At 51.2% G+C, this 12,458-nt stretch overlaps 1 protein-coding gene across 5 annotated transcripts in view; it reads right to left on the bottom strand.

The window, feature by feature from the left end:
• HIVEP3 (HIVEP zinc finger 3) overlaps positions 1–12,458 on the bottom strand; it is a 530,006-nt gene that overhangs the window by 69,185 nt on the left and 448,363 nt on the right. For all 5 annotated transcript variants that reach the window (XM_034962612.3, XM_034962640.3, XM_034962626.3 and 2 more), the window contains 2 exons: positions 4,843–10,424; positions 645–790 (listed from right to left, as the gene is read on the bottom strand). In XM_034962612.3, coding sequence (XP_034818503.3) covers positions 645–790; positions 4,843–9,903 — 5,207 coding nt within the window. In that variant the 5' untranslated portion in view covers positions 9,904–10,424. The remainder of the gene's footprint in view (positions 1–644; positions 791–4,842; positions 10,425–12,458) is intronic.

The following is a 12,458-nucleotide window of genomic DNA, read 5'->3' as shown; positions in this document are numbered from 1 at the left end:
GAGCCCAGACAGTCCCCGAAGCTGTGAGCTCTGAAACGTTTAGACCATTCGTTTCCCAAAGTCAAGCATCAAAGGTGAATAACTACGAATGAGATTCAAAATATTCACCAACCATTGAGCCCTGGGCCCCAGCCAGTCAGGATAGGGACCAGTGGAAACACCTGGTGCATACAGTGTGCAGTCAGCCCTGCAAACAGCCTAGTCGGCTGAGCCCAAGTGCCCCATGGGAAACCAGACATGCCAAGATGGCCATTGGGCAGTACAGAGATGACTTTTGGAGAATACATGTCAAGAGAGACAGAAGTCTGGACATTTGCTGGGATACTGGGATGGCAACTCCAATGCAGGAACTAGAAACCTGGCCAGGATCTGAGAAAATGAGGGGCTGGAGAAAGACCCAGACCTCTCCAGATCCTCAACAAATACCCAGCATCACCCATCCCCACCAAGAAGCCCCACGGCATTCTTAAACAGAGGGGCCTGAGAGTCCCAGGAAGGTGATGTCTGCTGAAAGGCATCGCTGGGACCACAGGGCACCTGTGGGCAGAGCCCTTGCCAACTGAGCCACTGCTGCCCGTGAACACCGATGGGTGCCAGCTCTTATTCCACGGAAGCAGACGATGCAAACCAAACATGAGTCTTACCCTCCTTCGAAGATTTTGATCCTCGCCGGCTCCCCTCTCTGGGAGGCAGGAGCATCCTCCTCCGGCTCCCCTCTCCTCTCTTCTTCCTTCTCCACTCTAGCTAGATCTTTCTGGCCTTCCGGGGAAACCAGCGAAGGGAGGTGAACCTGGCCCACCACAGGAATGACAAAATCATTGCTGGTTAAAAGTGCATCCTCAGCCACGAATGCAATGCTAATAATCATGCCTTACACAGTACTGCACAAGTACACATATGCAATCTTCACACTCCCCCATGAAGAGGTGCTATTAGCTCCACTTTACAGAATTAAGGAAACTGATCCCCAGAGAGAATTCCCTTATCCAAGGCCATGCCATTAGTTGGTGTTACAGCTGGAACCCTGTCTCTTTCAGGTTAACCTCCCATAAGACCTGTGTTTGTTCTCTGTCTTTTACACTAGTCTGGGAACTCCTGGGGACAGGTCCTCATCTTGGTCTCCTTGGGCACCCCAGAACCCCATACAGGGCCTGTCTCAGAGAAGATGCTTAAATAATGTTGAACACATGAACAAAGGCTCCACTCTGTCTTTGGAGATAAACTGGTCCCGTTCTTGTTTATAGATCAGAAAGCTAAGGTCACCCAGCGAGTTAAGGGCAGAGCTGGGAGCAGAGCACAGGTCTCTTGCTTCCAGGATCTTGGCCCTCCTGAGCTAGTACCAAAGGCCAGGAGCTGGGCTGAGGACCCTGACCAGCAGGATGTCCCCAGTTCCACCATAGAGACAGGCACAGAGAGGCTGTGCAGGCTCTGGGCTGTTAGTCCTGCAGGACCCACGCTCTTTACAGAGCCACACCTCAGTGATGAGAGCTGGCTTAAGGGGAGAGCTGGCATTGGCTTTGTGCTTCCTGGACATCTTCCACTATCCCAAGAACACGTCCTGTAAACGCTGCGGTGTTGTCAGGGGTGGGTGCACTTTTGCCTAGGGAGCAGAAATGCTGTGCTTAGGGCGGGGGCTGGGAGTGAGAATTTCCTCCTACTTCATGCCACTGTCATTAAGGTCATGAAAAACCATGCTGTTTCCATCCAGTGAATGAAGCAACCACATTTCCTGATGCTGGGGCAATCTAAGAACGGAAGTCCCCTTTGCCAGCCACCACACCTGCCCCCACAAGGACAGCATGGGGCTAGGTAGAAAGGTGACTGGCTGGGAATCAGGGAGTCTGAGTTCCAGCACCAGATAGGCCATGGCACACTGGGCTGCCGTTTGGTGGATGACTTCACCTCTCTGGGCCTCAGAGTCTGAGGGGATTTAGACCATCTTGAAGATCAATTCCAGGGCAACTTCTGTGACTCAGTGACCACCAAATAATCTCTTCAGATTTGGAGGAGGGGAGTGGAAACCGAGCAAGAATCTGGACTGCTGCTTTGGCAGAAGGCAGCTAGTTTTTTGCAATACCCTTGGGTTTCCAGAGCCTACCATTTCCACTGCACCCCGGCCTGAGATCTAGACTGTCCATGTAATGACCAAGGTGCCTCCCACAGGCAAACAGACTACTTCTCCCTCACAGCCTGCCGTGATATCTGGGCCACACTGGAGGAGGCTGGTTTGGGTGGCAGTGTACCACTTTCCCAGGAAACACAGTGTTGGAACTGAGCAGGGACCAGGGATCCATTTTAGCTTTTGATGACAACAATATGAATAAGTATAGTTAAAAATACTTACTGAGTGCCAGTGTGGCATACACTGTTCTAAGCACACTCTGCATGTCTTAACTCATTTAATTATCTCCACAGTCCTATGTGCTAAGTGTTATTATTATCCCTATTTTACAGAGGATGAAACTAAGGCTCAGAGAGGTGAAGTTATTGGCCCAAGGTCACATAGCCAGTAGGTAAGGTAGTGGGATTCAAACCTGGGCAACTTGGTACCTGAGTCCTTGTTCTTAATCACTTTGTGACAGTGCTGTGTTGTTGTCAAAATGATTCCCAAGGAGGAAAAAGGAAAGAATGTGGCTACAAAGTGGACTCTTAACAAGCTGGGGTTTCTCCAGGGTTTATACATGGAAGAAAAGATCTATGACCAAACAAAAACATCATGGGGTGTCCTAGACCTGCATGAAGATGGTTTGGAAGAGCTTCAAAATGCTAAGATAGACCTAAGGACTTTTTCAGAACTACTAACAGAGAATGGAAGCCGCAAGCTGACAAATGTCAGCTCAGTACAGTAAAGAACCTTCTTAGAGCACTGTCCAAAGATGAATTGGACTGCATCATGAGATGGTGAGTTCCTCTTGCTGGAAGTATGCAAGCAGAGACCAGAGAGAGGTGTAGTTGTATAAAGGCCTTAAGCCATAGACCATGTGGTTATACTAATGTACCAGATTGGTGCAATTCTGGAAGGAAACATGCCAGTGAACCAAACAGAATATTCCAAGAAAAAGTTCGCAGGTTTTAGGAGCACTATAAATAAATAATTGCTGAATCCAAATTAACACTTCCTTTCTCTTAAATGGCCTGTAATATTTTCAGTCATTAGAAACTAGAGGCAGCTTAGATAATTCAAAAGGGCATTGGAGTAAAATCTAGTTTTGGTCTAGGCTCTGCCATTTACTGTGTGGCCTTGTGAAAGTTACTTAATCTCTCTTGTGTTTTGGTCTCCTCATCTATGAAATGGTGATATTGCACCCTAACTTTCAAGTTGGTTGTGAGGAGAAAAGTAACATTTAGCATAGTACTTGGTACATAATAGGTATCCAAAAAGTTAGCAGTATGAATCATTATAACAGCATCTTGGGAGTGGCCACAGCTAGTAAGAGATGCTGAAGAGGAAATTAGCAGGACATTAACACAAAAGTGGAAATCTTGGTCAGGGATGTCTGTAGACTGACAAAGACATCTAGGGAATACATTTGGAAAACAGTTCTGTGAAGAACATCCAGTCAAGCTAAGGACAAATTCAATGCACAAAGTTCACTGAATGACAAAAGGGGAAGATATGAGAGCACAGGAAATTATAGAACACAGTTGTGCTCACTTATCTACAATATGAATTTGGTTTAGGGAGTTTAGACCTAATTTGGTCAGAGCTTCTGGTCTGAAGACACACTAATAAACATTTTTTAATTTGCAGTCAACTTTTAAGATTTTCTCTCCTCAAATAATTAAAAGAAGAAAAATAGACTCTTTGGAGTCAGATAGGTCTGGGTTCAAATTCTGGGTTTGTTCAACATTTGCCAGATTACCTTGACCTTTCTCAGACTCTGACCCTCAGTTCCCTAAGCTATAGAAGGGAGACGGTTATGTTACTTCAGAGGTGGAGGTGAGCAGTGATCAGATTCAAGGGCCCAGCACAGTGTCTGGCACCATGAGGCTGCTCAGTAAACAAGACCAGCTGTTATTCCACAAATGCCAAGTCAGCACAATCCAAATCCCTAGGCTGGCCTTGTCAGGGTATGGTGGTGGCTTTTGTCTGAAGTTTGAAATTATTGAATGTCAAACTTGCTGAGCTTTCAGGGGACGAGTTCATTTTATAGCTCCTGATGTAGCCTCAGATCAAAGGCAATGAAAGCGTAAACATTAGTGTTTCTTGACCACGTAGCACAAATAGGTCAAACTGTGAGTGGCATTGCCATCCACTGGTAAGGAGGGATACTGCAGCTCAGCTCCATTTGCTGTCTTACTCCCAGAAAAGGAAGAAGGAATATTTTAGGAGTTGTTTGTACCAAATTCTAGAATCTTGGAAATGGGAAGATTTAAAGTGGTACTAGAGAATGGAAACAGCAGATGTAAGAATTAAGAAAAGCAGGAAAAGACTAACAAGACAAGGGATATCCATATAATGAAGGAGAGGTAAAAAGTTCTAAAATTGCTACAGGCATTCCTGTTAGCCAAGTTTTCCAACTCAGTCTTTTGGAAAATTTCTTTTTTTTCTTACTGAGACTGTATCTTTGATTTCACAACAGAAATTCATGGCAGAGCAGGATCACTTTATGGCTAACTTTATTGAAGTGTATCTATTCCAATGATATGAGGGATACAGTGACAAAGAAACTCAATAAACATGTTTCCTTGTAAGGTGACCAGTCTCAGCTTTCAGAGAGGAAATCTGACTACTAATCTGGCTCTAGTTCTGCAACTGGAACCTGAGGATACTGTGGCTTTAAAAGCTCACCAAGTGCTTTTGCAAATCAGTGATGAGAAGAAAAACAAGGCTGAACTTACCTCTGTCATGCGGGGCTTGCGGGAGCTGGATGGCACAAGCCTTCCTGCCTCAGGATGCGGAGCTGTGGCCATGGTGTATGTCTCTTTGCTCACTTTCTGCTTAGACCTCAGGAGGGACAAAGCAGCTTTAGTGGAAACCCCCGGAAGGTTGGGGTTGTACAAACTTATGCACCAACCAGCGTAAACAGAGGACCTCCTATCTGCATGCTGGATGTGATTTGGCTTAATGTAGTTTAAATAGCACCAACTGACATTAGTGGTTGTGTGGAGGCTGGGGAACTGCAGTACCTTCTTTGAGTCCGTACCTTCTTGTGACTTGGCTGGTCTGGAGGACGTTTCTGACAGAGGCAGAGAGCTGGGAGGTGCCAAGGAGGGGAGATCAGGTTGTTCCTTGGAATCTTCTTTCTTCACGCTCAGTGGGGTCAACCCTCTTCGGTGAGGTTTGCCAGATGGCTGGGGATATTCCTTCAAAGCTTCTGAGCCTGGGGCTGTCCCATGGGACAATGCAGGGTGAGGGAGGGGAGGAATTTCCTTTGTGTCAGATGGATCTGAGGACAGGCTGGACAGCATTTCTAGCTCCCTCCTGCCTTGGCCCTGGTTGCCTAAGTGGGATTTCTCTGGCCTCTTCCCATCCTCGGTGCTGGTAAGGGCCACACTGCATGGTTTTACCAGCTCAAGTTTTTCATCTGCCTTGGAAGCCTCCTCCTCCTTCACTCTTTTTTGCTGCTGGGTTTCCATGGTAAGTTCAAGGCTGCCAGCTGGTGAAAGGACACGTTTGCTTCCCCCTGCTGTTGATGAACTCCCCTCCAGGCTCAAGACACTCTCTGATGACAGGGAAGTGCCTTTTCTTTCAGGTAATGTCACAGGCACTCTCAGGTATGGAGTTGGGAAAGCTCTGCTTTGCTCTTCACTTAACCCAGAAGGGCCGGGCCCAACCTCATGCACATCTGCACCACATACAGTCGTCCCCTTTGATGGGGGTTCCTCAAACTTGGGAAGTGCCACAGTTGCTGAGCTGCCTTGGGACTGGGTGACCAAGATCTGGGAAAGGGTGGTGTACATTGCGCTCCCATAGGATGGCATATTGGTCTGAACACGGACAGGCACAACCAGGGACACCATGGTGTCTGGACAGGCAGGCAGGGCCAGTGGAGGAGCTGATGTAGGTGCTGAGGAGCTGGCTGGGGGAGCCACAGGGGGTAGCCGGATGTCACTGCTGTACTCTGTGCTGGGGGAGAGGCCAGCACTTCCTGTTGCCAGTGGGGCCAGGCTGGTTTTGATCTGGGGCAGATGGCTTTCCACATCACCAGGGAGCTGAAGTGCAAACTGGGATTGCAGAGGCAGGAAAAACCCAGAAGACAGTGCTGAGGAGGCCGGGTATGGCATGGGGAGGAAGGAAGGGGGATGCCGGAAGGGGATGTTGGCTGGGTGAGGCATGAGCTGGGGGAGATGGAGTTGGCCTGGGTGCAGAACAGTAGGCTGGAGAGGAAGCGGTGGGGCTTGAAATAAGGAGGGAGGAAGTGGGGGCATGGAGTATGGTGAGGACAGGAGGCTGGACATGGCCTGGGTGGAGAAGAATTCTGGAGACTGTCCTGGCTCATGCTGCACGAGATGCTGGAAGGAGAAAAGGGAGACTGGTGGGGGCAGGTACGGCTTCTCATGCAGGGGTGTCTGGGCAACGGGGTGGTGGAACACTTGCAGTGCTTCTGTGTAGGGCACAGTGGACCCCAATGGGGGCCTGTCCTGCCCTGGGCCCTTGCCTCCTGGGGGTCCACCATGTGAGGTGGCCGCAGAGGAAATCTGGGACAATGAGCTTTTGGCAGAGGGTTTACTGGATGAGGGCTGTGGTTCTTCGCTCTCCTGTCTTCCCTTGGGGGCAACCTCCAACTCAGATTCTGGAGGCCTGCTCAGAGAGGCCTGTCTCACCAAGAAGCATTTTCTTCTCTCTGGCGGGGCCACCCGCGCTGGTGGAGCCACTGGGGCTGGAGCAGAAGGGCCTGTCAAGGACAAGCTGCCATAGTCAAAGGATTTGCTGCGTGTCTCGGTCATGTGGGCAGAATGGGAAACGTTGGGGCTCTGCTCTGAGGCTGATCTCCGCATCTCTCGGGCATGTGGGTGGTGGCTGGGGACAGTCAACATGTGGGTGCCCAGGGGTTTGGGGCGCGTATCAGATGAGGGACCGGGGGCCTCGGCTTTCCCATGGTCATCCCTCTCAAACGAGGCTGAGCGGCTGGACCCACTCAAAGAGACACTGCTTTCCTGGCTCGGGCTGCGAGACAGAGGCACAGAGGACTCGAAGCTGGACTCCCCTGATGATTGGGCCATCTCTGCCAGGCGCAGCCTCTTCTTTTTGGGTGGCAGCTTCTCAGCTGGGAGCTGGGCAAGTGTCTGGCTGCGCTGGGGCCACTGGAATTCCTCAGTCTTCTCAGGTTCCTTAGGGGGCGGCTCTGGCTCTGTGTCTGGCCGGTCAGGCTCCTCAGTTACTAGGATCTCAGGAACCTGAATGTTGGGCTGGCGGACCAACTTGGGCTGCAGGGAGTGAGCAGAGCGTCCATGTGGGGCAGGTGGGGGTGATGGGAACTGGGCCAGAGGTTTGTCTTCCCCTTCCAAGCCACTTGGCTGCTCGAGAGAATCAGATTTCTCAAAGGAGCTGGTGTGCTGGATGACAGAAATTTCTTTGGACGTTGTTCTCCTCTCCTTCCCTGATTCTGAACCAGACCCTGGCTTGGGAGTCCTTGGCTGGAAGCCCGTGGGTCCCTCCAAGGAGGGCACTGATTTACTTGGTTCTGCTGGTGACTTGGTGGACTCCAGGGGAAGGTTCCGAGCAGCATCAGATGGCCCGGGGCTGCCAAACTGACTTTTTGTGGACTCAAAGGCAGGTGGCTCTTCCTCGTCCCCAAGGCTCTTCTCTTTCCTCCTCTTCCTCAGTGGAGTGAGTTCCAGGGTGGTTCCCAGTTTGTAATGCATCATTTGGGACCACGGCTCATGCTCAATCTGACTCTTTTCGGCTTCTGGAGATGTGTGGGTGCCTGCAGAGATGGGCTTTGCGATCTGAAGCTCTGAGCAGTAGTATTTTTTGTGGGCTTCGTAGTTATCCCTTTTCTTGTACCGAGCACCACATATGTTACATTCGTAGATCACCCCTTTTGTTTTCAAACCCTTCTTGGTCTTTTTGGTAAGCTCGCTTTCCTTGGGTTCCACTTCGTCCGAGGGCTTGGAGGCTGTGTCTTTGCTGCTTGGTCCAGGCTCCTCGGAACTGTATTCCCCTCCCAAAGGTAATTCGATTGCCGGCTGGCGCTTCAGCATCCGGGGGTGGGAGGTAAACACGTGACTGCTGCGGCTCAGGGCTTCGGAGTCGGTGATATGGTCATCGAAGGAGTAGCTACCTCGGAAGGGGTGGTGGGGGGTGCTGATAGTGCAGGCGGCAGAAGGCATTGAGTGGCTTCTCAGGAGAGGCACAGGGGGGGCGGTACTGGGTGGGTGCTGGAGGCTCAGCAGTGATTGTTCAGGCTTGGTTTTCTCACTGTGGGACGACAGGGGCTCCCGGTAGAGGCTGGATTTTGGGGACTCCATGCTGCTGCGCCTGGACAGTGAGCTCCGCCTTGGCTTCACGCTGTCGATCTCGCTGGTGTCCACCACGGCCTCGTTGATGGTGATGAGCTTCGTGATGTGCTCGATCACCTGCGTCCGGGGTACAGACAAAGGCACCAGGCTGGGCTTGTCTTCGGTGGACAGGGGCAGGAGGGGCTGGGTGGAGGTGGCTGTCAGCATGGCGGTCCGCTGTCCTATTCGCCCACACTTGCCAAAGATGATCTCAGCGTAGGACTTGGCGTTGGTGTTTGGGGGGCTGACCTGCTGCTCTGCACTCTCGGAGCGAGAGAAATACCCAGACTCAGTACTCCCTTTGCTGCCTGGGCTCAGAAATGCCTGCTCATCGATCACCTTCTTCCTCTCGCTTAAGCGGAGGGCCAGCTTCTGCTTAATCGTGTGGGTGTCTTCAGGTTTATGGCTCAGGGGGTGCTCAGATGAGGGTTCCACAAATGGAGGGGGGTCTTCGAGTGACTGGGCTGTGCTGGACTGGGACAGGGAACAGCGTTCGTGGCTGGAACTGTGGCTCCCAGAGCTGTATAGCCCACTGGAGAGAAGGGGCTGCTTGGGTCTTGGGGAGAGCTCTGCAGGGTGACCAGAGGTGGCACTAGTCTCCTCTTCAGAATCTGTGCTTTCTCCCTCAGTGGGCTCCTCAAACTCTTCCCCAGGGATCCGCTCCATCTCCAGCCCATGTGGGTACATCTCGCCGCCCATGCCTGAGGCCAGGCCTGCTTTGATGCGGTGGGCATGGGACTTCCTGTGCTTGTAGAGATTACTCTTGGTCTTGAAGGAGAAGCCACAGGGGCCGCAGGGGTAGGGCCTCTCACCTGTGTGTGAGCGAATGTGCTTCTGGAGCACGCTGGGCTTGGCACAGGGCCGGCTGCAGTACTGGCAGATATACTTGCCTGGCTTCTGGGGCTTCCTCTCCTTCTTGTGTGCCTCTTCTGTGGGCTTCAAGGAGACCTGGGAAGGACGAGGCACGAAGACTTTGGGGACTCCAGGAAGGTCCTCAGGGGGAATGATGGAAGCGTGGGAAGGAAGGAGCTGGCTCTGAGGATGGAGCCCAGGGGCCACGAAGGAGCCAGAGGGTCCAGGTCTCATGGGGTCAACCAGTTGCCATGTGGACCCCTCCAGGAGATGCTCAGGTTTGCCAGGCGACATGAATGCTGGTGTCAGAGGGTGCTGCGGAAGCTGTGAGATGTGGACGGATGCTTCAATGGGGGGCCTTTTGGGGGGCTTCTGCTGCTGGCCTGTTTTCTCCTGAGAGCCTTCCCTAAGAACTGATGAGGGGCCCGGGAAGGGCTGCGGGGCTAAGAGCTCTTGGGCGGGGCTCTCTTGGGTGGCAGCTGTGCCGCTGCCTGGGTATGGGACGCTGGAAGAAACACTGGTTTGAATGGCCTCTCCTTTGGTCAGCCGCTTCCGGGGACTTCCCTCAGCCTTCTTGGTGCCCTTGACACTTTGTTCAGGATCCATGACCTTCACAAAGACTTCAGATGCTATTCAGGGAGAGTCAGGGCGGGCTGCATTTATGAATAATCCCAGTGTCCCAAGGAGGTGTCCAGCTTTGGCCACATTGGTCAAGAGCTGCGGAAGCCAAACCCAAGACGGCTTTGGGAGTTTTTTGCAAGTGTCACTGGCTGTGAGTGGACTCGGAGCAGGTCATCAGGGCCTAAGCTATTCTATTGGTGAGGCATGGCCCTCTACTTTGCAGACAGAAAACGCACCAGCACTTTCTGCCTGAATGTCTGTCGGGAAAACGTCATGAAGGATGTCAGTATTGCCATTGTATTGTTTCAGCTGGCAGTGGCAGGTGGCCCCCACGAGTCCCCCGTGTGCTATGCAAACGGTTGAAGGTTGGAGACATCTGTGTCCATGGCCCAGTCATCCCTGGTCCTGGCACAAGAGATGCCACGCTGGATGCTGGGGGTGGCTCTTCTCCCCTTTAGTTCTGGGTTGGAGATCAACGGCCTCGGAGGAGAAATCACGCTCTTCTTCTGTGTGATAGATGTACACACACACAGAAATACACACACACAAAAGAGAAGACAGAGTTACTGGGACTCATGCACAGACTGGGCAGCCCAGACTCGGTGCCACACCTGGCTGAGACTCCTCAAAAGTTAACCAGGGAAACTCAAGCAGAACCACAGGCTCCGGCTCCACATGCCCCCAAGCCCTGCAATTCTTTCCTCCCCGGCTCCCATGTCAGTGTTGGGTGACCTGAATGCCAGTGTGTTTCTGAGGACTGTGGCCATGTGGGATGCTGAGAACAGAAGGCAAAGTGGGCTCTGGGAACTGCAGGGTGGTTAGGGACAGAGGCCTGGGCTCTCATCTCTGTTTTGTGATCCACTCTGAGTGGGTCTAAGCTCTCTAAGCCTCAGTTGCCTAATCGGTAAAATAGATAACAAATCCTGCCTCGACTGTGCCTCGGAGCTGCAGTGGCCCCAATGAGATTGGAGATGCAGATGCTGCTGGGTGAACTCTGGATGGGGCCATGGCTGGTGCAAGAGGGAAGTGCCTGTGGTTTATTCAGGGGTGAGTTTTCCAAGGGGTAGATTATTCTCAGGTTAGTATTTCTCTCTGGCCCTGGGTTCTGAAACTGTCCACAAGGGACATCATTCACTGCTTTTTACCCCATTGCTAACCCGCACCCCAGCCCATGTTTGAAGACAAAACTGCAAACTACTGCCACAGCCTGTGAGAACTTACAATCTGACACAGCTGTGACCATTTGCTTGATCCAAGCAATTGCCAGGAGGATCATTCTGGAAGGTTCCTCTGGCTTTGCAGCCTTTCCTTGTCCAGTCAGTGCCCCGGGGATGCCATGGAAATATGGGGATCATTGCCCTCAAGTGGAGGAGCAAAGTTGGTCTGCATATAGCCCCAAGTGTGTGCCTCCTCCTAGGGCCAGCTGCAAGCGGGGCAGTCTCAGCTTCCTGGGCTCAGGTGCATCCTCAGGGCGCTCCTCCCCAGGAACAGGGTCGGAATCCCAAGGCTGGAGTCACCATGGACTCCATCTCACCCAACCACCTGACTTTGGACATCAGGAAGATGGCTTACTGAAGGTCCCGTGTTGCTAACAGGCAGTGTTGCCACCTGGACCCAGGCCTCCCATGGCCAGAGTTTGTTCCCCAGCCCCTTCTCAGGTGTCCATCCCCTGGCATCCCCTGGCGAGGCCCTGGGTGAGTGATGAGCATCTCTGTGCTTGCTTTTTCTCCTGTGAGCATGCCCTATCCCCGGCATCCTGCCCTCAGGCTCCCCTCATGCTCACACTCTGCGTTTCACTAGGTGTGTGATGATACAGACTTGAAAATGCCACTTACTACATTTTTGCAGGTGCTCAGAAGACGAACAAGTCTTTAAGACTCAAATAATTGTCTCTTAAAGGGCAGGGCCCTCGGACACTGTGATATGCTTTGGAGGAGCAGGTGATTTGATCTTTTAGCTAAAAAGCATATCCTCTAAGTTCACTCCTTTTGTGTTCCTTTTCTACTTGGTGCTACAAAGAATTCAAAGTAACTATAACAAAACCATATTTATAGAAGAATGACAAACTATAAATATGAGAAAATCATAAATAAGAATAACAAATCAGAGCAAAGAAAATGGAAATAAGGCAAAAAGTCAGGATTGGTGGGATAAAAAGAGTACTGCTATACCAATAATAAGGACTTATGGTGTTTCTATAATTCAGCTATATATTTATATATGAGCTTCCTGGCAGCCAAGGAGAAAAGGGAGATTTGGTCCATTATGGAGTCTTATAGCCAGACAGGATGGAACATCTAAGTTTCTTGCAAAACTTTTTCATGTAGCACTTCAGTCAGGAGCAGTGAATGATGCAGGAGATCATTTATGTCTTCAATGACACCCCTCTGGTCATTGAATACAGTGATGGATTCAATGACATCCCTCTAGTCATTGGATATGGTGCAAATACAGTGATTGATATTTGCCAGTGAAAGACTGTGTATCAGCAGAGATTCTCCTATGAGCAGTCAAAGGCCTCCTGTGACTTGTACCAAAGC

The sequence above is a fragment of the Pan paniscus genome, chromosome 1, assembly GCF_029289425.2.
Source record: "Pan paniscus chromosome 1, NHGRI_mPanPan1-v2.0_pri, whole genome shotgun sequence".
In the NCBI taxonomy this organism is placed as follows: domain Eukaryota; kingdom Metazoa; phylum Chordata; class Mammalia; order Primates; family Hominidae; genus Pan; species Pan paniscus.
This window is presented reverse-complemented; position numbering and strand designations above follow the sequence as displayed.